This window comes from Hylobates moloch, unplaced genomic scaffold (genome assembly GCF_009828535.3).
Source record: "Hylobates moloch isolate HMO894 unplaced genomic scaffold, HMol_V3 SCAFFOLD_5, whole genome shotgun sequence".
NCBI classification, from domain to species: domain Eukaryota; kingdom Metazoa; phylum Chordata; class Mammalia; order Primates; family Hylobatidae; genus Hylobates; species Hylobates moloch.
This window is the reverse complement of record NW_026652280.1, coordinates 94,689,847-94,716,554: the sequence shown is the minus strand read 5'-3', so window position 1 is coordinate 94,716,554 and position 26,708 is coordinate 94,689,847. Positions and strand designations below refer to the sequence as shown.

At 43.5% G+C, this 26,708-nt stretch overlaps 1 protein-coding gene across 2 annotated transcripts; it reads right to left on the bottom strand.

The window, feature by feature from the left end:
- Nucleotides 1-1,122: 1,122 nt before the first annotated feature.
- Nucleotides 1,123-26,263, bottom strand: CD48 (CD48 molecule). 2 transcript variants are annotated; one of them, XM_032153971.2, is made up of 4 exons: nt 26,114-26,263; nt 8,441-8,743; nt 4,596-4,862; nt 1,123-2,545 (listed from the first exon to the last, which is right to left on the bottom strand). In XM_032153971.2, exons 1-4 carry the CDS (start codon nt 26,193-26,195, stop codon nt 2,466-2,468), a joined length of 732 nt encoding a protein of 243 aa, XP_032009862.1. In that variant the 5' UTR covers nt 26,196-26,263; the 3' UTR covers nt 1,123-2,465. The 2 variants fall into 2 exon arrangements, with proteins under 2 accessions (XP_032009862.1, XP_032009861.1); XM_032153970.2 differs by lacking the exon at nt 1,123-2,545 and having other exon boundaries at nt 4,489-4,862.
- Nucleotides 26,264-26,708: the final 445 nt, after the last annotated feature.

Here is a 26,708-nt window from a genome sequence, read left to right as displayed (position 1 = left end):
GGATGCAGGCTGCTCAGAGGTGATTTGGATGGGACTACAGGCTGGGCTCAAGGTGGTGGGTTTCTTCGGGATCCCAGGCTGTCTTGTGGAAAAGACAAAACCCTACCTTTCTTATCATGCTTGTGCAATGCAGGGCAGGCAGCTGCCTTCCAAACAATGGCTCTGATGCAGTTCCTTGCATCATATAGTCAGACTTTCTGAAGTCCTTCACTCCTGCCACATCCATGCCACCCACTTTCTATTGGGCAGATTTCATCACATGGCTCCAGCTAAACACAAAAGTAGCTGGGAAAAGGAGTTTTTTTCACCCACCCAGGGGAAAATGAGAAGGTTTGGCAAACACACAGCACTATCTCTGTCACCGAGGAGATGGGGTGAGGAGGGAAAGGCCACGAGGGAGGTGGGGGAGGCTGGTCTGGTTTGAAAGGCAAGCAGTCTGTGGTGGGCAGTTTTCTGAAGGCGAAGTGCATTCTGTAGTGACCCTCTCAGCTCCAGGCACATGAGCAGACTTAGAGGAGGGAATATTAAGCAAAAATCCCAGGTGTTATGTCAGTGGTGGGCCTGGGGGCACCTACCTGCATATAGTGGACAACTCTGGTGAGACCACTGTGTCGATCTGACAGTTTTTTTGGATCCCATGAAACAACTAGGAGTTGAAGAGTTGCCCACACAGAGTCAATGGAAAAGAGGAGAAAGAACTCAGCTCCCTATGCGAGGCTTGTGGGGCAGGAAGGCTTCTTATGAGATAAAGCTGCATCCTTCCTTCTGAGAGAGCAAGACTGAACCTATGTTTGCAGCAGACTTAAGGAGAGTGGTCCTCAGAGGGGCCAGAGCAAGGCAAGCCATTGGGAAGGAGGCAAAGGCTTGGCAGGCGAGCTGGAGCCCCAGGAAGCTTAGCATGGATGTTGGAATAAGGGTCAGAGGTAGCACAAATTGGCTCCTCAGCTGTGTTGACACACAGGAGCCGGTGGCTCCAGGCTCTCCCCTCTGTGTCTCCAGATTCCAGTTTCTCCCAGCTCATGGAGCAGGCACTGTCTGACAGATTTGGGACAACTTCAGGAATTCAGTTAATTGACAATTATATCAAATGTTTTTTTAATTCAATTTTTATTTATTTTTGCACACAAAACAATAAACATTTTCTAAAAGTACATACAAACAAAAAGATGCATATCAAACATATTAGGAAGGTTGCACATGGGAAGACGGGGAATAGAAATGGGGGGTGGGAATTAAAGAAAATAAATGAGAGAGGGACTTTGTATGGATCAATGATAATAACTCAATCCTCTATTTGACAAAGAAGAAGGAGAAGGAAGAGGAGGAAAAAGAAAGTGGGATAAAGGATCAGAAAGGGAGGAAAATAGAAAAAATTAGAGTATGACTCCAGGGTAGACCTGTTTTGTTGTCGCTTGGTTGGTTGGTTGGTTTGTCAGTTGTATTTTTCATATGTTTCGCCATGTTGGCCAGGCTGGTCTCGAACTCCTAGCCTCAAGTGATCAACCCGCCTCGGCCTCCCAGAGTACTGGGACTACAGAAGTGAGCCACCACGTCCAGCCCCCACATTGCTTCTGGCCTCTGTGGTAGACCTCCCAGACGGGGCGGCCGGGCAGAGGCGCTCCCCACATCCCAGACGGGGCGGCCTGGCAGAGGCGCTCCTCACCTCCCAGACGGGGCGGCCAGGCAGAGACGCTCCCCACCTCCCAGACGGGGTGGCGGCCGGGCAGAGGCTGCAATCCCAGCACCCTGGGAGGCCAAGGCAGGCGGCTGGGAGGCAGAGGCTGCAGCGAGCCAAGACCACGCCACCGCACTGCAGCCCGGGCAACACCGAGCACCGAGTGGGCGAGCCTCCGTCTGCAGTCCCAGCACCTCTAGAGGCCGAGGCGGGGAGACCAGCGGAGGTCAGGAGCTGCAGAGCAGCCTGGTCGACATGGCGAAACTGCGCCTCCAGCGAAAGGAGAAAAAGCAGGGAGGGGTGTTGGCGCGCGCCGGCAATACGAGGCAGCCCGCAGGCCAGGGCAGGAGAACCGCGGGAGCCGGATGCAGGGAGTTTGCAGCGAGCCGCGTGTACTCCAGCCTGGGAAGAAAAGAAAGAAAGAAAGAGAGAAGAAAGAAGGAAAGGAAGGAAGGAAGGAAAAGGAAAGTAAGGGGAAGGGAAGGAAGGAGGGAAGGAAGGAAGGCCAAATGTTTATTTTAAAAAATAAAGCATTCACATAATGTTGTCACAATTTTTGGTGGGAAAAAAGCATGCATATCTCTATATCTCTATATGTGTACTAGAAAACAACAAAGGGATAGAAAATTAAACAATAACGGTTTTTAAAAGTTAACTTGAAAATCCTCGTCGATAATTCAGTAGCATGCTTCCGGTCAGCCTATACAGTTTCTGTCCTGGTGAGGAGCATGGTTACCAACAGGCAAGATCTTCTGGCCTCGAAGTTTTGCTTGAGTTAAAAGAGCTCATCTCAGGTAAGAAACAGGCCAAGAATGGTGGGCACCGTGACCACTAGCCAACTTGCAATCCATTCTACTCCAAAGGACCGGGCTGAAAGAGCAAGAAAACCCTATACACTTAGGTATCTTTATTTTGACTAATGTATTGAGAAGGGGCAAGGGTACTGGACACTGGTGTGGGAGCTCACAGAGCAGGGGAATGAATTTCTTCCCTGAATCCCATCCTATTTGCCTGGGACATTCTTTTCCTCAATCTCCCCAAACATAAACTATAAAAAGTGCAGAAATTCCTTAAATATCACTGGCTTACCTGGGTCCTGTGCTCAAAGGTTACCTCGACATATCTGTGGCCTGGGAAAGCATTGCTCCCCTACTCTGGACATCAACAAGGTAGGGTAGATCTTCAGGTACAGACAGATGACCCCATGATACAATGCACAGCTGACTTTAGAGAGAAAAGGACCACTTCCTTTCCTTGTTTCTCCACCCCACTAAGTATCTGCACCAACTAGGAGGAAGAAGGGAAGAGAAAGGAACACAGAAAAGGAAAGAAAAAGGATGGAAGGAAAGCTTAGATGCTGGGGTGGGGAAGGGCTGAGCTGGAGAAAATCAAAACAAAAAAGGAATGAGTGATACAATAGGGAAGGGAGTTTGAGGGGGCTTTCTAGGATAATTTGGGTGACTAAAAAATGACAGAAGGGTTTATCCTTCCAAAAAAAATGGATTTATTATTGCTTTTATCCTCTCTTCAGATGAACGGTCACGCCCATTTTATAGAGGACAGGGAATGTGCTTCTTCCTTTTTTTGGATCTCAGGATGTGATATTGATGAGGGTGGTGTATGAACCACCAGCCAAATTGTGTTCTCATGGTCAGATACCAAACTGTCACAGTGGGTCTGAGGTGGCAGAAGAGCAGGGCATATCAGGAGAGGCTGGTAGAGACAGGGCCAATTAGTTACGAAGAATAAGGAAGAGCATACAGTCTCCGTAGTCCACATGTGGGAGTAGAGATGAAGAAATCAGTGCAGATAAGGAGGGTAAACAGAGCCCAGGAAGACCACAAAACAGCAGCGTTCTCAGAGGCCAGGATCGCTGATGACTGGGCATGACAGGGGTCACAGGTGAATGTGAGCACCTCAGATCTGAGTTATTCTAGAAGAATGTGTATGCTAGGGCTCAGGGATCTGACTTCAGGATTGCAGAGGGTAGGGGGCCCAGAGTGCTGGAGATATTGATCCAAGTTTATTAAGGGTCCCCAAAACTCTAAAAGACTGCATCTCATTTAGCTCCCGCTTACTAAGGACTTGTCAGCCACTGTGATAGTCAGGTTACGTGTCTTGTCTCATTGAATCCTTAGCACGAGATAAGAACTGTTATTTTGTCCTTTATTTAGGAAGAGCATGACTTGAGGAAGCTAAGTAACTTGTTTAGCTAGTAAGTGACAGTCCTAGACCCCAGGTATGACTGACTGTAAAACCCACAGCCTTAGCTGTCCCATGCTAGCACCAGTGTAGGCGTGATCTAGAGGCAGGTGTGACACTCCAATGAGTGGATCCTCCCAGGAGACAGGGGAATTTGGCTTCCTAACTTCATCTAGGAACATCAGCCTGGGGAGGAGAAGCTTCACCTGAGGCTCAGGCTCTCACGCCTGCTCGATGGCCTCTCTCAGACCCGTCTCCTCCGTCCCTCTTTCCTTGGCTGACTTTGGCTGTCTGATGACCTCGGTCCCTCTTTCCTTGGCTGACTTCGGCTGTCTAAAGAAGCCCCTCTAGACAGCTGCTCGCCCACTTGCCCTTCCTTCTCCCTGCTCACCCTGATGTTTCAGACTACTCTACGATGACCCTGGCATCAGATGGTAGGACTATGCTTTGTTAGAGCGGGAGAGGGAAGAGGAGTATCAGAGATCTCTGCCAAACGTCCTTTGCAGGTGAGAACACTGAGCCCCTCAAAGTTGAGGTGAGCCGGCTGGGAGGTAGTGGTAGAGCTGGTGGCAGAACCCACATCTCCCAGCTCTCCCAGACACCTTAGGGATTCACCACCACACTGTGCAAGGAGGCTGAGTAGGACCCCCAGGCTTTCTTCGTTCAAAAGAACTCCAGTTACCCTGTGCCCCCCTCAGCTCCCAGGGGTCCTTCTTACCCAGGGTGCAGGGTGGACTGAGGCAGACCGTGCCATTCTCGCTGCTCACGGAATTGCTGACTTGGCAAGTATAACACCTGGAGTAATTATGTGGCTTAAGGGTGGTTTCAATCACACTGTTCTGGAACTCATTTGGGAAGGGCCTTTTGTCCCCATACCAGGTGTAGTTTACAGACTCGCCAGGTATCACACATGACAGCTTCAGATAACAGTTGTTATCCACGTCTTCTATCTTCTCAATGTTGATGACAGGCTTGGGTACAGGGTCTGAAAGTGAGGAGGATGTTATAAGATGAGAAAGTGAAGCATTCATGCTGTGAAGGTTTAGCCAACAGAGAACGAAAGGATCCAGGGAAGGGGCCTGAGTGCCGCAGGAGGCAGAGTCATGAAGAGGAAGTTCTACAGAGGGAGCTAGTGAGCAGCCTTGACCTCCTGAGGCCGCACAGACTGCAAGAGCGGCTCCTAGGCAGTGAAGCTAAGCTGGGTCCTGGAGGGGGCGCCACAGTCCCTTATATGCTCTGGGAACAAAATGGGGTTATGAGCATGTGTGAGCCTGAATGAACAGCCCAGAGACTTGCTGGGATCAGACAGTATACCAACTGTCTGAGATGCTCAGGGACCCTTCTCTAGCAATGGTTCATGGCAGGCACCTTGGCTGGTCTGTCTCTCCAATTATCGTGCTCAGATTCAGCAAGAGTCCTAAGGTAAGAGGTACCTGCCTGTGCGTGGCAAAGTCCTTTGCACAACCATCCAGTGCAGGTGCCAGCCTTCTAGACTCTGGCAGAGCTACAGAGAAGAACTTCATGTAACTTCCAGCCACATCAATTGTGATAAACAGATTGGTCTGCTAACTTTGGTATCTCCATGTCTAGCACAATCCTTGCCACATGGCAGGTATTCTATAAGTATCTCATGAAAGGATGAATGAAGTAGTTATGAGACAGAAAGGATAAAACACAGCCGGGTGCAGCGGCTCACACCTGTAATCCCAGCAATTTGGGAGGCTGAGGCAGGAGGATTGCTTGCAGCCAGGAGTTAGAGACCAGCCTGGGCAACATAGAGAGACTCAGTTTCTAAAAAAAAAAAAAAAAAAAAAGAAAGAAAGAAAGAAAAGAAAAGTAGCCAGGTGTGGTGGTGTGCACTTGTAGTCCCTGCTACTCAGGAGGCTGAGGTAGGAGGATTGCTGGAGCCCAGGAGTTCCAGGCTGCAATAAACTATGACTGTACCACTGCACTCCAGCCTGGGTAAGGAGAAGACCTTCAAAAAAAAAAAAGAAGAAGAAGAAAGAAAGGAAGAGAGAGAGAGAAAGAAAGGAAGAAAGAAAAAGAAAGGAAAAAAAGAAAGAAAGGAAGAAATAAAAAGAAAGGAAAAAAGAAAGGAAGAGAGAGAAAGAAAGGAAGAAAGAAAAAGGAAAAGAAAGAAAGGAAGAAAGAAAAAGAAAGGAAAAAAGAAAGAAAGAAAGGAAGAGAGAGAGAAAAGAAAAGAAAAGGAAAAAAGAAAAAGGAGGGAGGGAGGGAGGCAAGCAGGCACAAAAACACTAGTTTTGGAGTGAGACCAGCCTGGGTCCTGGACTTGACTCTAGTGGAGTGACATGAGGCAAGGTAGTTAACCCCCTTGCTGTCATCTGTAAACTGACTCTACCTCATCGCACAATGTTAGTAAGATAAAATGTCACCTGTCATGGGTAATTGATTTTTGCAGAGTGTAAGTATTGCATACATTCTAGAGGTCATTTTACCATTATCACTGTTGTAGTGCAGCCAGAGAGAATGAGAGATAGTCCCAGCATCTGGTCCTTCCTTGGCTAAGGCTGGTTTACCTGCAATCCTCTGAGATCTTTTCATTCTGGTCAAGGGCAAAACATCTGCAGAATCAATGCAACTCAAACCCCATAAGATTAAAAGATGGCAGAATTGACCAGATCAGAGCTTGCCTCTTGGTTGTATGTGTGGAGAGGCTCTAGAAGCTCTACCAATCTGGTCTCTAGAACTCTAGTTTTGCCTCCTCTGTGAAGATGATCTCAGATTGCTAAGAGATTGCTCAGACTACAGAGGTGATAAAAATTGACTGGACTTCCCCTATATGCCTTAATTGAGTAATTTTTATCCTGGTTTTCACCACTTCCTGTGTTCTAGCCTCATATCTTACACTCCTTCTGCATTTCCCATGGTGATCAGCACAGCACTGGGCACTTTGCTGATGGAATTAATTGAGCCAGCTTGGGTTGTCCAGCTCCAAGATGCTCACTTTGAGCTGTCAGAAATGCTTGGGCTGGACCACAGGACCATTTTTTCTGCTAATCACATCCTGGAAATCTTACCCTCAGGCAGGATGTGCCCAAGCCAGTTTGTGGATTTTTAAGTACTCAGAAATTTTGCAAGCTTTTTGTGAAACCATTAGTTTATTGAAATCAACTGTGGTAGTGGTATTTAAACTACAGAAATTACAAAGTTGGTAAATGATACACTTGAGGGCTTTTTAAAAAAAAAAAAAAATCTTGTAGGGCTTGTTAACTAGAAAACCACTGCAAGAGACCTTGAATCTTTTTGTTCCCAGAACTTTCTGAATTTTTCAGCCCATATGACATGGAAGAAGAGTTAGAAGGGGAATCTGACTGCTTGGATCAGGGACTGTCTGGCTGGTGGAGCTTGAATGTATACAACACTCTTCATTTGCATGTTTTGACATTTTAAAAAATGTTTTCATTTTCCTTATCCACTTTGACTCTAATAACATCCTAAAAGGTAAGTAGAATTATTCTCATAATATGATGAAGAACCCAAGGCTCTCAAGCGAACACCACTCTTGGATTATTTAGCCCCGCTCTTCTACAAGAATTGCATACCCCAACCCCTGGAGCCCTGCCCATATCCATGTTTCTGCCTTATAATCCGATCCTTTCACCAAAAATGTTTAGATCAGGTACATATACCTGAACTAAATTGGGACTATCAGTTTCTCTCTCTTTAAATTGCCCTCAGAATTGAAACTCAGAGGAGCAAAAGTCTAAGTTTTGAGAGATAACATGTAAAATGGCAGGAATCCAAATCCATAGGCACAGTCCACAGATTCCTGAAGCTAGGGGTTCTGGCCTGAACCTGGTTTTCAATCTTCTCCCCTTCAGCCCTTCCTAGCTCTTTTAAACTCTTTGAATTGCTTTAAATAGCCCTAGTTTCTTAAACTAAATTCTCCTTTTTTGGTAAAGGTACATTGAATTAGTCTCTGTTACTTCCTATCAAAAGAATCTTACCTAATATGTGCACAGAGATGTGAAGATCTTTTTTCAAGGCTGCACAGCTAGTGAGCCACTGACCAGAGTTTTGAATCCAAGTCTGTCTGGCTCCACGTATAATGCCTGAGTCCTTATTCCATATACACTGGTTAGACTGGAGCTATGAGTGGAAGTTTTTTTGTCCTGCCCATTATGAAAGTTGAAAAATTCTCCTGATAACTCCTGCCCCATTTTTTATATTAATACATTCTCTTTTTTTCTTAAGTCCACTGAAGCCTAATTTCAGAGATATAATTAAGATGAGCTGAGCTGATTTAGGTTGATCACAGGACAAAATGAAGGAAATAGGAAAAATCTCTAGTTTTCCTTCTCTTCAAAGCTTAGACTCACTAACTTCAGAAGAGGTGTTAAATGTCCTAAGATTATTAATTTGGGGATCTGTTGACCTAGGCTCACTCCCAAATATAATTGGATCAAGGAAAAATGAATCAAACCTGTCCTGGGGTTTTTCTCTCCTCCTCCCCGAGAGTGCCCCATGCCTCCCAGGAAGCCCCACAGTGGTCCATCCGGGGCCACTGGAGTGGGGATTTGCTCTTTGGCTCCCCTGACTCACCAAGCACTTGCAGCTTGATCTTCCATTCTTGCTCATTCCCAGTCTTTTTCAACACCCTCATAATGTAGATGCTGTTGTCCTCTTTCTGGACGTTAGAGATGTACAGTGCACCACTTTGAGGATCAAGTCTTACCCTGCCTTTAAATCTGGATTCAAAGTACTTAGATTTTCTGGAATCCCGTTCTACAATCTTCTGGTCGAAAGTATAAAACCAGGTTAGTTGTTTGTAGTTCTCAGGCAGGCTCTCAGAGATGTTCAGAGTCACGTTGCTGCCGGAGACCATGGTCATATGTACAAAGTGACCTGCCAATGAGAGTCAGAGTGAGACCTGCCCTAGAGAAGGCAGTGTTGCTGACAGGCCCAGGGTATAGCCTGGGCTGGTGGAACAGGTGAGAAGGAAGGGATTTCTGCTTAGGAGCAGTGAGTATGGTTTTCACTGGAGGTCCAGGTCTCCTACTCAGGAATTCAAGAAAAGTTGGAGCTTGAAAAGCGGGCATGGGGGAAGGGGATGTTGCTTATAATTAATCTAGTACTGTCCCCAGAAAATGAAAGAATTGAGTAAGGCCAACCAAGGTTGGGCCTGGCTCTCTCCCTTACTCTCATACCAGTAGACTTTCAAATAAACTGATGACAAGTCATATCTCCTCTCTGGTCTTGTGGTTCCTGTCTATTCTCAGTTCAATAAGCATTTTGTTAGTCCCTAGAGGCATAGACATAAAAAGTACATGATTCTATTTGAAAATACTTAATATACCAATGTGGGAGGACAGACACACAAACAAATAATCCTAATATATTATCTTGATGACTATAATAAAGGTAATATGGGGACCAAGAGAAAGCTTCCCCTTCACCTTCTGAAGGTTTGCCAAAAATCACTGACAAGAGGCAGATTAACGAGGAAAGGCATCCTAGATGAACTTAACGTGTAAGCAGAGCCTTCAGAATGAAGAGCCAAAGATACAGGGCAAATTGTCCATTTTTATGCTTAGGTTCAACAAAGTATGGACAGTCATGGAGAAATATGATTGGACAAAAAGGGTATGATCGAATGCCAATAGACTGACTGGGAGAAACCCAGTAAGGCCTGTCTTTCTAGATTTTGCTTGGCCTTTCTGTGCCGGATTCTTTCCTCCTGCGTATGGGGCAGGCCCTCTCTAGAACGGGGGTCTTATGATTCACAAACAAGATAAGTCAGATAATTTCTTTATAGCTATTTTTTTTTTTTACAGAGAAAGGCTCAAGGAAAGTTAGGGTGGTATATTTAAGTTTTATGGCTGGCTTTGGGGAAAAGGGGTATTTGCTTCTATGGCCCACCTTGGGAAAGAGGGATTCCAGTGTCTATGGCTAGCCTAGGGGAGAATGGGACTGATAGGAGGGCAGGAGAAGGTCAGAGAAAAACTTTCACTTCTGAGGCTGCTTCTGAGGCCATCATTTTGGGGCATCGCTTCCTGAGTCCTGACAATAAACACAGTGTGCTATGGGAATATATTCCTATCTGGAGAGTAGGGATAGAAAATGGAGAAAATACTAAGAAAAATCTCTTTGGAGGAGTTGACCACTAGGGTAAGCCAAAGGATGATTAACAGTTAATATTTGTTGAGAACTATCTGTCAGGCACTATTTGAGACACTTGGGATACATCAATGAACTAAGCAGCTATCGGGGAATCTGCCCTGATATTCACATAAGTTCTTTTCTATTTTTCCTAAGCATCATCTGGCTTGAGAAATAAAGGGACAGAGTACAAAACAGAGAAATTTTAAAGCTGGGCATCCGGGGGAGACATCACATGTAAGTAGGTTCCTTGATGCCCCACAAGCTACAAAAACCAGCAAGTTTTTATTAGAGATTTTCAAAAGGGGAGGGAGTGTGTGAATAAGTGGAGTGACAGACATCAAGTACTTAACAGGGTAATAGAATATCACAAGGCAAATGGAGGCAGGGCGAGATCACAGGACCACAGGACCGAGGCAAAATTAAAATTGCTAATGAAGTTTCAGGCACCATTGTCATTGATAACATCTTATCAGGAGACAGGGTTTTGAGATCAACCGGTCTGACCAAAATTTATTAGGCAAGAATTTCCTCTTCCTAATAAGCCTGGGAGCACTATGGGAGACTGGAGTCTATTTCACCTCTGCGGTTTTGACCATAAGAGACAGGCGTACCTGGGGGTTCTGTTTATAAGCCTATACCTCCAGGCACGTATTCTCTTTCTCAGGGATGTTCCATGCTGAGAAAAAGAATTCAGCGATATTTCTCCCATTTGCTTTTGAAAGAAGAGAAATATGGCTCTGTTCTGCCTGGCTCACCAGCGGTCAGAGTTTAAGGTTATCTCTCTTGTTTCCTAAACATTGCTGTTATCTTGTTCTTTTTTCAAGGTGCCCAGATTTCATATTGTCTAAACACACATGCTCCACAATTTGTGCAGTTAATGCAATTATCACATGGTCCTGAGGTGACATACATCCTCCTCGGCTGACAGGATTAAGAGATTAAAGTAAAGACAGGCATAGGAAATCACAAGGGTATTGATTGGGGAAGTGATAAGTGTCCATGAAATCTTTACAATTTATGTTTAGAGATTGCGGTAAAGACAGGCATAAGAAATTATAAAAGTATTAATTTGGGGAACTAATAAATGTCCATAAAATCTTCACAATCCACATTCTTCTGCCATGGCTTCAGCCGGTCCTTCCATTTGGGGGTCCCTGACTTCCTGCAACATCTCTCCCTTTCTTTTTATATAAATGTGCCATGGCGATGAAGGCTTGTTCATTCTCTCGATTTTGACGCAGGATTCTTTGAGTGGTCTGGCACACTAAAAACAAGCCAATTAAACAGAGAAACATAATTCCAAAATTTACTACAGTGGAGCCCCCAATAGACTTAATACAAGTCATGGGGTTTAATCCATAAATATTTTCTGCCACCTGATCTAACGCCTCAGCTCCAGGCACGATGGATAAGTGAGCTTGAGAGGCCTCAAAAATTTGTTTCTTTAATTTAGTTTGGTCCAATGATAAATTATCTTCTCTACCTAGAAGGTGTCCTTTGACCATTTCCTATGAATGATCAGTCTCGTTACAGGAATACGGGGTGATGCAGAAATCCGAAGTATTCCACTCACACTGCATTTGCATGTGATGTTTGAGACTCACTACCTGATCTCCAAACCAAATAACAGACTGTCTTAAATCATTAATTTGACTTGCCAATTTTTTATCGATGCCTTGTTGAGAATTCCACATTTGGGTGGAATTGGCTTGCCAATCATTAACAAAATGAGCCGTTTGAATAGATTGATGTAATGCCATAACAGCAGTGGTGGCCATTGCAGTGACTGTAATTAGGCCTGTGATAACAGCGATTAAAGTGAAAACAAATCTCTTAGATCTTTTTAGAATTTGCTGTAGCACTTCATTAATTAAATGTATTGAGGGGGAGGATTCCCAAGGTCTAGGTAAAGTTACTGGAATCCAGATTCCTTCTCGAGCTCGAACCAACATTACACTTTTCCTGGAGTCAAAATGGGAGTTAATACAAGTGTATAGATGACAATTAATGCATTGGACAGTTTGATTATTTGTCCAAATTTTGATATTTCCTGCTAACAGCATGTAAGGAGGCTTAACACAACTCTGTATGGGAATAATCAGGTTGGAGGTAAGTAAAGCAGAATATCTGGGTATAGGTTGATACTGAGAGAGTGGGACAGTAGTGGAACAACAGTCAAAATAGTTTTCCCTTCCCATACTCACAGTCCAGACATGGCAATAGCCAATTTCCAAAGTTCTAGGTGTTCTGGGCTCAGAATGGGGAGTATCACACGAGGCCTGGGGGGGGGGGGTGCGGGTAATGCCTTTATCTTCCCATTTTAAGGGAAAGAATGAGTTGATCCTCCTATGCAAAGTAGAATGATGATTCTCGTTCTCCTGATAAGAAATAAAATAAGTAGCCTCCAGGCATTCCCTTCCACTAGAGGAGCAATTGTTTTTTAAATAGCCCTTTGGTGCCCAGTCTATTACTAAACCATATGAGTCATTTTTTTAACATTACTGCACGTGAGTTAACACAGTCTTCCTAAATTAAACTTTTAGATGGGCCCTCAAAATTTTTAGGGCATGGTTTTCCTGCAGGTTTATATTGAAAGTATGGGGTATCTCCCATTACTCCTCCTTTCATTTGTTTTAAAGGAGAAAGGGAGAGGCCAGAGACTAAATGTCCTGTTTTATCTGTAGCTTATGTTTTCAGAAGATAAGCAGCCTAGAATTGAGTTTCTAGATGGATGCAACCAGATGCATGTCTGAGGCACAGAGGGGGTTATTTATAATCTATGGTAACATTAAATGCAGTGCCTTCTTCTCCTGGTTGAGCAGGGCAACAGTCATCTGTGGCTCTAGGCATCTACACACTATCGTTAGTGTAGATTTCTGCAGGAGCATCTATCTAGGTGAGAGGTCGAATAAGTGGAGGAAAAGGCACAGAAGCTGAATAAGAATAATTATGTGTAGCAGGTAAATCAGTGTGAGAGGAAACTGGTGAGACAGAAAGTATAAGGAGGAGAATCATTAAATAAAACCTAGTGTAAGCGAGATTGAGTGCTGAAGGAGGAAGAGAAGAACAGAGGGATGTTATTTTCAGGCTAATGGAAATGGTGAGATTTTTAGGTTTGTAAGGAGAAAAAGAAAAGTAATCAGGAGAAGTGGGATTAGTTAGATGGGTCTCCATTGCCATCAGGGAGGATTGATTTACACCTATGGTGATTTGGTGTGCCTGTTTCTGAGGAGTCGGCACAGATCTCACCACATCTGAAGGCAGTCTCTGACACAGACGTTTTTTGTCTGTGGTTTTAGTTGTCAGTATTCACCTGAAGCTTGAGTCTTCTGGTGGGTACCTAGACAGGGGATTGATGATCTCCTGGTGAAACACAAGCATAGCCTCTTCCCTACGTTATCATCATTGTGCCAGGTTCCCAGGTATTGGTTTGGGAGTTTTTCCATAACACTGGCTTGCCTTCGTTTAAGGAAAAATTTTTGCCTGTATAATGGCATTTGGCTGCAGTTAGAGTATTACCTTTAGGAACATTTAAAAAATTTAAAGTAAACAATGCCAAATGTAACTGGGAGTGTGGAGTAGTTAAATCATGTTTTGGTTGTTCAGACTGTTTGGACAATTGGGTTTTAAAAGTGCGATTAGCCTGTTCCACCACAGCCTGTCCTTGAGGATTGTAAGAGATTCTAGTAATATGGGAAATTCCTTACTGTTGTATAAATGAATTGAAAGCCTTACTAACATATCCAGGGGCATTGTCTGTCTTTATTTCATGTGGAAGCCCCATAACTGCAAAGCAAGAATACAGATGTTTTTAAACATGGGCCATGCCTTCCCCTGTTTGGCAGGTAGCCCAGATAAAACCTGAGAAGGTATCTATTGAGACATGCACATATGACAGTCTGCCAAATGAGCTAACATGAGTCACATCCATTTGCCATAAAGTATTAGGAGTTAGGCCTCTAGGATTAACACCAGCTTCCTGATTTGGAAGTTCGAAGACCTGGCACTGAGGGCAGCTGTGCACAATAAACTTAGCCTGTTTCTAGGTAAAAGCAAATTTATCTTTTAAGCCAGCGGCATTGACATGAGTGAGATTATGGAACTCCTGAGCTTCTTGGGTTGTAAAAGAGACCAAACAGTCGACTTTATGGTTACCAGCAGACATGGGTCCTGGTAAAGTGGTATGAGACCTAATATGTGTAATATAGAAAGTGTGTCTACACTGGTGAACTGCCTGTTGTAACCTTGAAAATAAAGAAGTCAATTCAGAATTATCAATATGTTTGATAGTAGCAGTTTCTATATTTTTAGTGGCATGTACAACATAAGCGGAATCTGAGACAATATTTAAAGGTTTGGGGAAATCTTGTAAGGCAGTAATCAGAGCAATTAACTGCCTTTTGAACAGAAGTATAAGAGGTAGAAATAAGTTTGTCTGTAGGACTTATATAGCCAGCATTGCCGTTACTGGAGCCATCAGTGAACACTGTAATGGCCTCAGGAATGGCTTGATTTTTGGTTAATCGAGGAACCATGTAAGACGTCATTTTTATAAAATCAAATAATTTGTTTTTTGGATAATGGTTGTCAATAACACCAGTAAAATCAGCCAAGTGAATTTGCCACAGTACAGAATGTTGAAAGGCAGCTTGAACTTCAAGCCAATTTAGAGGAACCACAATTATATTTGGATCAAATCCAGAAATTTGAAGTATTCTGCACTGAGCCTGTCTAATTAATATGGCTATTTGGTCTAGATAAACAGACAAAGTTTTTGACACAGAATGAGGAAGAAAACACCACTCCACTAAATCATTAGTCCAGTAGGGGAGTGTAATGAAGCAAAAACTAGAAGCTGAAACGGCTGTACTCTAGATAACTGGGTGGTCTGGATTCTTTCTTCTACAAATTCCAGTTCTAGTAAAGCCTCAGAGGTCAAAATCCTGGCGCTGTGGAGATCGGAATCTCCCCACAGCATAGAGAGCAAGTTAGACAGTGCATAGGCTGGAATGCCTAAAGTAGGTCTTAAATAATCAATGTTACCTAAAAGTTTGTGGAAGTCATTTAAAGTTTTTAAAGAATCTCTCCTAGTTTGAACGTTTTGAGGTTGAATACATTGTTTATTGACCAACATTCCTCAATATTGAACAGGAGTTGTCTGTTAAGTTTTATCTTGAGCAATGTATACTCCAGCCTCTGTAAAACAGCAGCTCAAAATTTGGTAACAGTCGATTAATTCTTTATCAGTGGGGGCAGCAATTAAAATATCATCAATATAATGAAGAATATAGGCCTCAGGAAATTGGGCTCGAACTGGTGAAAGCAATTGTCCAACATAAAGCTGGCAGATTGTAGGGCTATTTAGCATTCCTTGAGGAAATACTTTCCATTGATAACGAGCTGCAGGCTCCTGATTACTGATAGATGGTACAGTAAAAGCAAATTTTTCACAATCTGATTTATGTAAAGCAATATAAAAAAAATCTTTAAGATCAATAACTGTGAGAGGCTAATTTTTAGGTATTAAAGCAGGGGCAGGCATGCCAGGCTGGACGGCCCCCATAGGTTTAATTACAGCGTTAATGGCCCTTAAATCAGTGACCATCTGCCATTTGCCTGATTTCTTTTTTACTAGGAACACAGGAGAATTCTAAGGGGAAAGAGAAGGTTCCACATTTCCAAGTTGCAACTGCTCAGAAACCAATTGATTTAAAGCCTCCAGTTTTTCTTTAGAAAGCGGCCACTGCTAGGCCGGGCGCGGTGGCTCACGCTTGTAATCCCAGCACTTTGGGAGGCCGAGGTGGGCGGATCATGAGGTCAGGAGATTGAGACCACGGTGAAACCCTGTCTCTACTAAAAATACAAAAAAATTAGCCGGGCATGGTGGTGGGCACCTGTAGTCCCAGCTACTCGGAGAGGCTGAGGCAGGAGAATGGCATGAACCCGGGAGGTGGAGCTTGCAGTGAGCCGAGATTGCGCCACTGCACTCCAGCCTGGGCGACAGAGCGAGACTCCGTCTCAAAAAAAAGAAAGCAGCCACTGCTGAACCTAAATGGGAGTTTTAGATTTCCATTGTAAGGGAATGGGATCAGGAGGCGTGGCAGCGGCCACCACTAAAATGGATAACCTAAACCAGCCCTGTTTTCTTTTATAGTAACTGGGAGGGGTTTAGTAATCCCTTCATGCTTTGGACCGAGACTGAGTCCAGGAACAAACCTTGTATTTTCCATCATATGCTGACTGGGAGCACTAAAAGAGTTATGTGGAATATTAATTTCAGCCCCCTGTTGTGCCAGTAAATCTCTACCCCAAAGATTAGTGGGAATTGGCATGATATAGGGCTGAATTGTACCTTTTCGACCATCAGGTCCAGTGCAAGGCAAGATAAATGTGCTCTGATAAACTTCCTCGGCCTTTCCAACACCTACTAGTCCTACATTAGCGGGGTGTTTAAGCCAAGAGGAAGGCCATAAACTAGAGGAAATAACAGAAACATCAGCACCAGTATCTACTAGGCCCTCAAACATTGTTCCTTGAATGCGTATGGTGCAGGTGGGCCATTTAGAAATTACATTAATCCAATAAGCAGCCTTTTCACCGCCGGAGCCTATCCCTGGGCCACGTGTCTTATCTCCTTTGTTTAAAACGATATTAGGTAGTAAAAGCAATTGAGCAATTGATTCACCGGCCGGAATGGAAATAGGAACCTTGGCAGACACAATAAATTTAATCTCATCAATGGAATCAGAATTAATGAGATCAGTATAAATGGTGATTCCTTTAGCAGAGGTGGATGCCCTACCTAACGCCAGGCCCACCGAACCTTGACGTAAAGGGCCAGTGACCTCCGTGGGGACAATCAAAGGCAAAGAATCAGGAAGTAAATTTAGAGGAATAGTACGACAGAGATCAACCGTCCCGCCTCCTACTGTGGAGGTGGACAAGCATTGTACTGAGACAGAAGTAGAGGCTGGGACCTATTTGGTTTGGCTGTAGGTAGATTTGTTTGTGCTGGGGGTTGCATTGGGACCACCTGAAGTGGAAACGCAACGTTAGTCTGAGTTTGAAGTGTCCTATTTGATGTTGGGGCCATACCAGGCCCCGCTCCCTGCTTCCGTGGCATTGTGGTAGGGGGTTTCCATCTATATCATACTTAGAGCGGCAAACATTTGCCCAATGTTTACCTTTGCGACAACGTGGGCAAACAGTAGGAGCAGCATTTGGCCTTTTGTTGAACCGACTTGGCCGCTTGTAAGTTTTTAACAGTGCAATTTTTTTGAATATGACCAAGTTGGCCACAATTATAGCAGGCTCCAAGAGAAGAATTAATGGGACCAGTTTGGTTGGCGTCCTTCATGGCCGGTGCCCACAGAATAGCTTTGTGGGTATCTGATCCAATGCCTTCACAAGCTTTAATATATGCAGGCAACACCTCGTGATCAGGTAAATTTTGCCATTGGACAGAACGCATGGCCATTTTACATTCATGGTTTGCATTTTCAAAAGCTAACATACAAAGGAGAATGCCTTGAGTGCGCTCATCAGAGACAGATTTTTGAACAGCATCTTGTAATTTAGCCAAAAAATCAGGGTATAATTCAGAGTGACTTTATTGAACCGTGGTAAAAGAAACAGGAGCTTGGCCTGGAGCACGTAATTTATCCCACGCTCTTATACACACCTTTGTTAATTGTTGTGTGGTAAGGGCATCAAAGTTTAATTGGGCATAAGCATCAGAGAAACTATTGGAGCCTGCGAGCTGAGCCTGAGTAATTAGAATGTCATTACTGCTATTTAGCTGAGCCTGCAAATGGGCCTCCTCTGACCATCAGGTACGGAATACAGAATTGTAAATGTTGAGATGGGGTTAGAACAGCTTTTGCCAAAAGGTCCCAATCTAAAGGAAGTAAAGTGACCTCAGTACAAAAAGTTTGTAAAACCATCTTAACTTAAGGAGAAGCAGGACCATACTGAGTACAAGCATCCTTAAATTCTTTTAAAAAAGGTAAGATTGAATGGCGCATATCGATGCAGACCGGTTGAGGAACTGAAATGACAGGAGGGTGAGGGGCTGTAGTGGACGGGGGAGGACCTGGAGAATGATAGGTAAAGTGTAGTTTGGTCCTGGAGCCATTAGCTGATGCTGGAGGTTTGAAGAGAGAAGAATTAGCATACCTATGGTACATGCAGCAAAGATCACTACATTAACAGAGCTCGCGTTAGAGTGGGGTGAAAAAACGTAAGCCATCAACACACTAACCGAACACACTATATAGTATGTAAGGAGATGATAATTGCCATGACAGAGGAGAAAACCTAGAATAAGGTAAGGGGAGTCACGAGTACTGGTAGGGGTAAAAGGGTGAACTTCATTATAAGGTGATAAGTAGGTCACATCTGAACAAAGACTTGGAGGAGAGAAGTGGCCAAGAGGATATCGGGGGTAAGAGGGACCCAGACAGAGGAAAGAGCCAGAGCAAAGGCCCTGGGGCAGGGATTTGCCTGCCATACATAAACAACAGCAAGGAGGCAGTGAGTGGGTAGTGTGGAATGAACAAGGGGATTGGGTGTTGAAAGACACAATCAGAGAGGGAGTGGGATTGGGGAGAGTAGATGAAGACATTTTAGTTTTTAATAATGTCTTGTCCTGTAAAAAAAAAAAAGATTTCCTATAAAAGTGGCTCATGTCTTGTGTGTGCATTTACAATGTATTTAGAAGCAAGTTATTAGAAGGTAACAAAGTGGAGACTGTGTAAACTATTATTTCACAAAGTTTGGATCAGAGGCAGATTTCCTGTGAAAGTGATGAAGCTGAAGCTTCAGGGCTTCTTCGATGGCCCTGTAGGAGCCCTAGCAGTATTCATGTAATCCATTTTACAAAACATATCTTAAACACTAATTAGACCACGGCCTCTGTCTACTTCATCACATTTCCATTTTTGTTGGGTGGTGTCTCAGTTATGGGTATTTTGAGGTCCGGCCAAGGGGAAGTAGAAATGGGAAGTACTTAGTTGGGGTTAGTGGGACACACATATGAGGGTTGCAAACTCTTGTATGTGAAGTTCCTTCTACCCACTTCAGTGAAGAAATGGCATCCAGGAATGTTCCTACTGGCCTCTGCACTGACTCACCGGCAATGGCCATGGACATGTTACAATCGGGCTGCAAGTGGGAAGCAGAGGAGAAAGCAGGTTGGAAGTGAACAACAGCCAGAGCTATTCAGTAGCAAAGTATTATGGAAGCATGAAGGCATTTCATTAACTAAAAATATGGTGCTATTTTTTCTGCTGTCATGTTCTTTGTAGTATTTGTATTTTTTAAACTTGAACTAATTCCCTGGGATTTCTTTTCTTTTTAATTCTAATTGAATTTATTTTTGTTCCTATTTGTATTTACAGTTTTGTTCTTTATTTTTCTATTTTTCTTTTTCACGAGAATACTCCAAATTGTATAAGCCTCAGGTTATTTTTTAAAACCTGGTTTGGTAAGGTAAGGAGAAAGTAAAGATGATCAGGACAAAGTACAAGATGAACGGTGGTCCATTGGTCCTTTTTGTGGAGGGAGAACTTAGAATATGTATACAAAGGCTAAAAAAGAGCTGTGGAAAGAAAGCTAAAGGTAGAAGAAGAGGAAATATGTCCTATATCACTCTGGTGTCATATGCTGCCACACAAAAACTCAGTTGTACTCTTCCACATGATATATACTAGCTGTTCACTTTCCACATATCCATCATTTCCAAAAACATTCTCAACCACTAAAAGATAAAAATGTCTGTGACCCCAGGGCTTTCAAGTTCCTGTTCATTCAGCCTTCCAACCATTCATCTATCTATTCAACAAACATTTATTAAGCACTTACCCTGTCCTGGTTTGTACACAGAAATAACCTACGCATTCATTTCTACAGTGCTTCTGATTGGTCCGGCCCATGCCCTATAATACCTCTTACAGAATCAGTTCAAGCCAGCAACAGTCATTGCACAACCACAACATGCCTGGCACTGTGCTAGACTCTGCTGTCAGCAAGGCAGATACAGTCTCTGGCCTCTTTGAGCATACAACCTAGGAGGACATTCTTTCTAGGATTTTAAAATCACTAGACATATCCCAGATTTGTTCTCCTTCTGTTACTTGTTTCCACATGAATTAATAGAAGTGGTCATAATAGGCAGTCTAGATCAATGTTTTTCAGTCTTGACATTATTGACATTTTGGGCCACATAATTCTTTTTTGTAGGGGGCTGTTCTGTGCATTGTAAGATGTTTGCCAGCATCCCTGGTATCTGCCCACTAGGTGCCAGTAACACTTGTCCAGTTGTGACAGCCAAAAATGTATCCAGATATTGCCAAATGTCCCTTGAGGGACAAAATTCTCCCACGTTCACCCTGGTTGAGAAGTACTGAGCTAGATCATCCTTGGCAGACTCCCCAGCATGTCTCAGACATACACTCAGGAAGATAGCACAATCCACTGTCTGATGACAGAGGCAGGTAGTAACACCAGACAGATCATTTATATATATCTATAATTTTTTTTAATGGAGTTTCACTTTTGTCACCCAGGCTGGAGTTCAGTGGTGCAATCTCAGCTCACTGCAACCTCTGCCCCCCAGGTTCAAGCAATTCTCCTGCCTCAGCCTCCCAAGTAGCTAGGATTACAGGCATGCACCACCACACCAGGCTAATTTTTTGTATTTAGTAGATATGGGGTTTCACCATGTTGGTCAGACTGGTCTCAAACTCCTGACCTCAGGTGATCCACCTGCCTCGGCCTCCCAAAGTGCTGGGATTACAGGTGTGAGCCACCACGCCCAGCACATTTCAGTATATTATGAGTGCTGATGACAGGTAAGCATACAGTATTGTATCTTTCTTCTCTCCCTCCTTAACCACCCATGTGTAACAATTCCAAAAAGGCTGTCCTGATGGTTGGCTGTAACTTCTTACTGAGAAATAAAGAAGTGATTAACTGCTGATAAAATCTTGATTTGCCTTCTTAACAATTCCATCTTTTAGGAAGTAGCTGAAGCAACCTTTTAAAAAACTACTATTTTGATTTAATTCTAATAGCAAGTATTTGGTGATATGTCTGGATGGTTGGGATAAAGTAGCAAAGCTGGATCTTATTCCTTTACTTTCTTAATAAACTCGCTTTCACTTTAAAAAAAAAAAGAAGAAGGAATAGAACCAGATCCTGCCTGTGCCCACCCATGTTTCTTGTCTGTAGAAAAACAGAATTGTAACAGGAAAAAATTCAGATAAAAGGAAGTCGTAATCCCATACCAAAGAGTCTCCCCAGGAAAGAGAAAGGTTTTAAAGAGTAAGTTCTGGTTACTCCAACAAAACAAGACACATGGTTGGCTTCTTTGGTTTTCTTGTATATTGAGAAAAATCAAAATAATAAAAACAAAACACATGGTTTCTAGTAAAACTCTTAAGGAAGAAAAGAAGATGAGTGTTAAAGATGTGGAGACAGAGTTACCTGGAGCTCTCTCATAAGATTAAATATTTAACAAGCCTGTACAACCCTTTTTAGGAAGTAATTTTGTAATAGCTACCAAGACCTCAGGTTTGTGTCTTGGTGAGAAGCTGAGCAGGCTACTATTTTTTGAGATGGGAACTATAATGAGTTCAGTGGGCAACACTGCAATGCAATCTGAAGGTGAGGAAGGAGAAACAATAAAAATAGACTCTCCTCTTCAGACATTGCAATTTGAATGGGAAAAAGAATGGTAGGGCAGTATGTAAAGGGTCATGAAAAACTAGAGAGTATTTTGTTTTTGTTATTCAAGTAGGGAAAGCCCTAAGCTATGGTAGGCTAAGGAAAGGATTCAGTGGAGGGAAGACATGAAGAGAAGAGAGGTGATTGATGAGCCTGGGCTAGTGGGGCTCAGAGCAGAGTTGATGGCACACGTCTTGGATGGGAGGAGGGATACTTCATCCTCTGAGGGAAAAGAGGAGGAGGAAAGACAGCTGGTGGTGGAGAAAAGTTACCAGTTTGAAGATAGTGGGCAGGAAGTTGAAGGGCTTCCTGCCTAATGGTCTCTAGTTTCGATTTCTTCTGCAAAGAAGGAGCACATGCTTTGCTGAGAGGGCAGAGGAGTGAGGTAAGGGGCCTTGAGGATAGGGTGAAAGTTTGAAATGGCCACTGTGGGAAATGGGAGAAAGAATTTATCAGGGCCAGTAAGAGCTACTCTGAGACCCCAGCTTGACTGAAACAATGACTCAAAATTTATTCCTTCCCTTTTTCCTTTGCTCTCTTCCTCCCTCCATCCACCCATCCCTCCATGCATACATGCGTACATGAACTTCCTCATGTATTCACTCATCGAATAACTACACAGTAAGCAGTTACTATGTGCTTGGCTCTGTAAGGATACAATAGATAGATGCAGCTCCTTCCCTTGAGCTTCATTCCAGTGAATCGACACAATTAATCAGATTCTTCCGCTATTGGTGATAAGTGTTAGGAAAAGGAAAATACGGGATGCTTAGAGGGCATATAAAAGGGAGCACATCACTTGAATTTGGGGGTTGAGAATGGCTTCTATATGAGGAATTAGCCTAAGTGGGATGAAACCAGGGAAAGATGACGACTGGGGGTAGTGAATAATCCAACAAGAGGGAAGAAGAATCAAACGCCCAGAAATGCGAAAATGAGATTCATTTGCGGAATAGGAAGTAGCTCACTGGCTAGCACATAGACTAAGGAGGGTAGGAAGTGAGCTTACTATGAAATGTGAACTTTATACTCACAGCTTCTGCTTTCTCATTTCCCACAGTGGCTACTGAAGATTTTAAGCAGAAGATTGAAGCAAACAGAGAACCATTTTAGAAAATGTATACCGACATCAGGGTAGAGAACACGTTAGCTAGAGAGAACGCAGTAAATAGAGCAGTTAGGATAGCGGATCATTGCGGAAATTGGTGATAAGAGAAAATGGTGGCTTGATCTAAGATAGGTAGTATGGGGCTGGATGGAATTGGACATATTTGAGAGATATTTTTGAAAGTAGAATTAACAGGACTTACTCATCGGGCATGAGAAGCAAGGGAAAGAAAAGAATCAAGGATGACTCCTAGACTTCTGGCCTGAGCAACTAGACAAGTGGAGATGTCATTTATAGAGGTGGGGAACAGTGGAGGAGCAGTAGGTTTGGTGGAAGAAGGATTGTAGTATTTTTTTTTAACTCTGTAAATTTTTTGATGGTCCTCTCATCAAATGATGGACTTTGTGCCCCTTCACCTTGAAATTGAGTAGGCTTGGTGATGGCTTCAATGAATGGAATACACCAGAAGTGTGACCTGCAAAGCTAGCTTAGAAAAGACCATACAGCATTTGCATATTTCTCTTGGGACACCAACTCTGGGAGGCTTCTGCTGAATGGTACCTGTCACTCAGCTCTTTGAGCCTCCCTCAGTTCAGGCAGTAGCCCTGTGAGTGGAGAGCCTTGCATGACTCTAGGCCACACCATGATCTGATTGTAAGTACACGAAAAGCACATGAAAGTGAGACAGGATGAACAATCTTCCCCCAGATCTGTGGACAAGTAAATCATTGTTATTATTTTAAGCCACGGTATTGCTGCAGCTTGTTAAATAGCAATACATAGTGGAAACAGAGATGATGAGTTAAGTTTTAGACACGTGTCTGGAGAGTCTAGAGAAGATGTTTAAGAGACAGAAGTTCTGGTCTTGGGCTTAGGAGAGTGCTTGGGGCTTAAGAATTTACTGATGCTCTTCCCAGGTTTTCATCTGTATAAGATTCTGTGTCTGTCATAATTGCAAGGCAATTGCACATTTTTTATTTTATTTGATCTTAATAGCAACCCTTTGAAGAAATGAGGAACAGATTATTATACCTATTATGGAGTTGAGGAAGCTGAGGCTCAGGAAGGTTTAATGACTTGTTGAAAATCCCACAGCATGGAACCCAGATAGAACATAGGTCATCTCATTTCTAGTACAATACTCTTTCTACTTCATCCTGCTAAGTGTTGTGGACAGATGGGGAATTGGCTAGTTGTGGAGCATGCCCTAAATCATTGCCTTGAAACCCAAGAACTGAGAAACCCAAGTCTGAGGAGAGAAGGAAGAAGAGAGCTAAGAGTGCTTCTCAAACTTTTCCACAGAAGCATCCCTTACTGCAGAGGAGAGAACTACTTGCACTTCTCAGGAAGATATGGATGTGTAGTCCAAAAGGAAGTTTTTTGAAGTTGTTCATTCATTTGTGTAACAATTATTTATTGAGCACATGCCACACTCCAGGCCTGTGCTAAGTTCAGCAGCACAACACTGCACATGGTTTCTGTCCTCAAAAAGTTCAAGGAAACAGGTGATCAACCAAGCAATTCACAAACCATAATCTGGAGCCTGAGGTTCCCATCTAACCATGCCTTCGGAACATAGTCACAGGCAGACAGTCCAAGAAGAAGTCACATGAAAACAGAAGCCTAAAATAGAGGCAGGGAGAGGGGAGGAGGGAGGGAAATCTAGGTGGAAAGAAGGCATGTGCATAAGCCCAGAGGTAAGAGAAAACGCCTCTTTTACGGCAAACGGTAAAATTAAGAGATTTAGACACATTGACCTTCATCAAGATTCCCTCGCCTTAGTCTAGGAAAGGCATAATCATAATAAAATGGTTTGGAAGTTAGACCTGTTTGCCCTTAGGAGAATTTCTTAATCTCTCTGCAAGACAGTATTCTCATCTGAAAAATGTAGATAATAATAGCCACCTCACTATTTTCTAATGAAAGTTAAATGAAAAAGTATGCAAAAGGCCTAGCACAATGTCTGACACACAGTAAGTGCTTAATTTGTATTTTACTAACCCAGGTTATAGAAATGGATAACCTAACCTCACCAAAACCAGTATTATCCATTCAAAGGATAACATAATCAGGTGTGGTCTGATTGTTTCAAAGAAGAATAAATGACCAAGATGAAGCCTAGAAAAGAAGTCAGAGAAAGACCAACTGTCAGGATGTTTTCAGTGTGCCTAGAGGAAGTCCTAAAATATTCCAATTCTCATTGGCAACCCTGTTTTTCCCAATAGTTAGATGAATACTTCATGTCAGCCCCCACTCCCAAGGTCATACCAATGTCCTATGCATTGAGTCAGGCCCACAGAACCCATATAGCTGTAGACTCACACAGTCATGAACCAAAAGACTCTACCTGAGAGGTAGAGTATGTGAGAGACCAATCCTCCACACATTCTACCTCATCTCTCCAAAAGTTACAAACTATCATCATTTTATGCCACTGTGTAACTACCGCATGTTTGTTCATTTTTACTGTTTTACTCAGAGTGGTGAGCATTAAAGCCCTTTAAAAAGACTTGAGTATTTACTTGGGGGAATAGCAAGAAAGTCAAAGGCTTCACTGCTGTTTCTCAGCTGGCATAAGAAGAGAGGTACTGGATGAAGAAAGAGGGTAAGGCAGCTCCAACAGGAGAAGGAAAGTTAGCTCAGCCCTTGGTCACACGCCGGGGACCAAACAGGCTGTGGCAGAGGAATGGACCTTAACTCTTAGCAATCAGATGTGTTAAGGTTCCTTTGATGCTGACACACTTCCAGCCTCTTCTCAGACCCTCATTCAGATACCCCAGACAGCAATCCTTTCCAAGCTTTTCTTCCTACAATTTTGATCTATCTTTTCTTTGGGTCAATGACAACATCATTTACCTTGGCTCAGGACACAGCACCTCACATGTACAGAGGTCTCAAAGAATGCCTAAGGGAGTACAGTGTGTCTGAGCATAAAATGCGGCAGCTGTCAGTGTAGAGGTTCTTCTTATTCAACATGAAAAAACAAACACTTTTCCACAACTTCATGGACCACCAACCATGGGACAAAATACGAGGAGCCTACTTCTCTTTCTCCCCAGGTTCCTGTTCTGGTCACATCCCCTTGGGAAAGGAGATGAAGCTCAATTCGTCAGTGCTAAGAAGGGCTCCCCAACCATGCCATGGCCATGCTATTGGAATGGAAATACCTGCTTTCCAGACACCAGATCTGGCTTCTAGGGTTGAACTACATCCCATCTCCCCTTTCCCAACTGACCATGCCTTCAGTGCACAATCACAGGCAGAGAGTTGGTGGAAAGTACCTTGAATGCTGGTCGCCAGGAGTGACACAGGCAGCAGTAGCAATTCCAGAGCCAGACACGAATCCCAACCTATGGAGCACATGCTTCCTTCCAGAACTTCCCAGCAACGCAGGAGACAGTTGAGAGCCTGGCTAGAAAGAGGCCGGGGCTAAAAACGGAACTAACCAAACAGGGTTAGAGAAAAAAATAAAAAAAACCACTGAGCTTTTCTCTCCACCCAGCACACTTGTGTGGGGCCCCAGAAACCAGAAACAGGAGGCCTTGTAAATTTTTTTATCTAAGAGCATCGCGGAAACTGAGAACAATTTTGTTTCAAGGTACATGAGTGCTTTTTTGTAGGGGGAAGATTCATAGCTTCTACTGTACTCTCAGGAGGGCCAGTACTCAGAAAAGCTTAAGGGACCCTGATAGAGAATATCTGCTTTTTGTTCCCAGGCAGCAATCGCTCTGATTAATTCAGGGGCTAAGACATAGGAGGTGCCCAGTCAAGCATGGGTAGGTGTCATTCAGAGCAGGAAGTCTGGGAAATCAGACCCACATAGCCTTTGTGCTGCATCTCTTACCCCCAGCACCACCCTCTGCTCTTCTTCCTTTA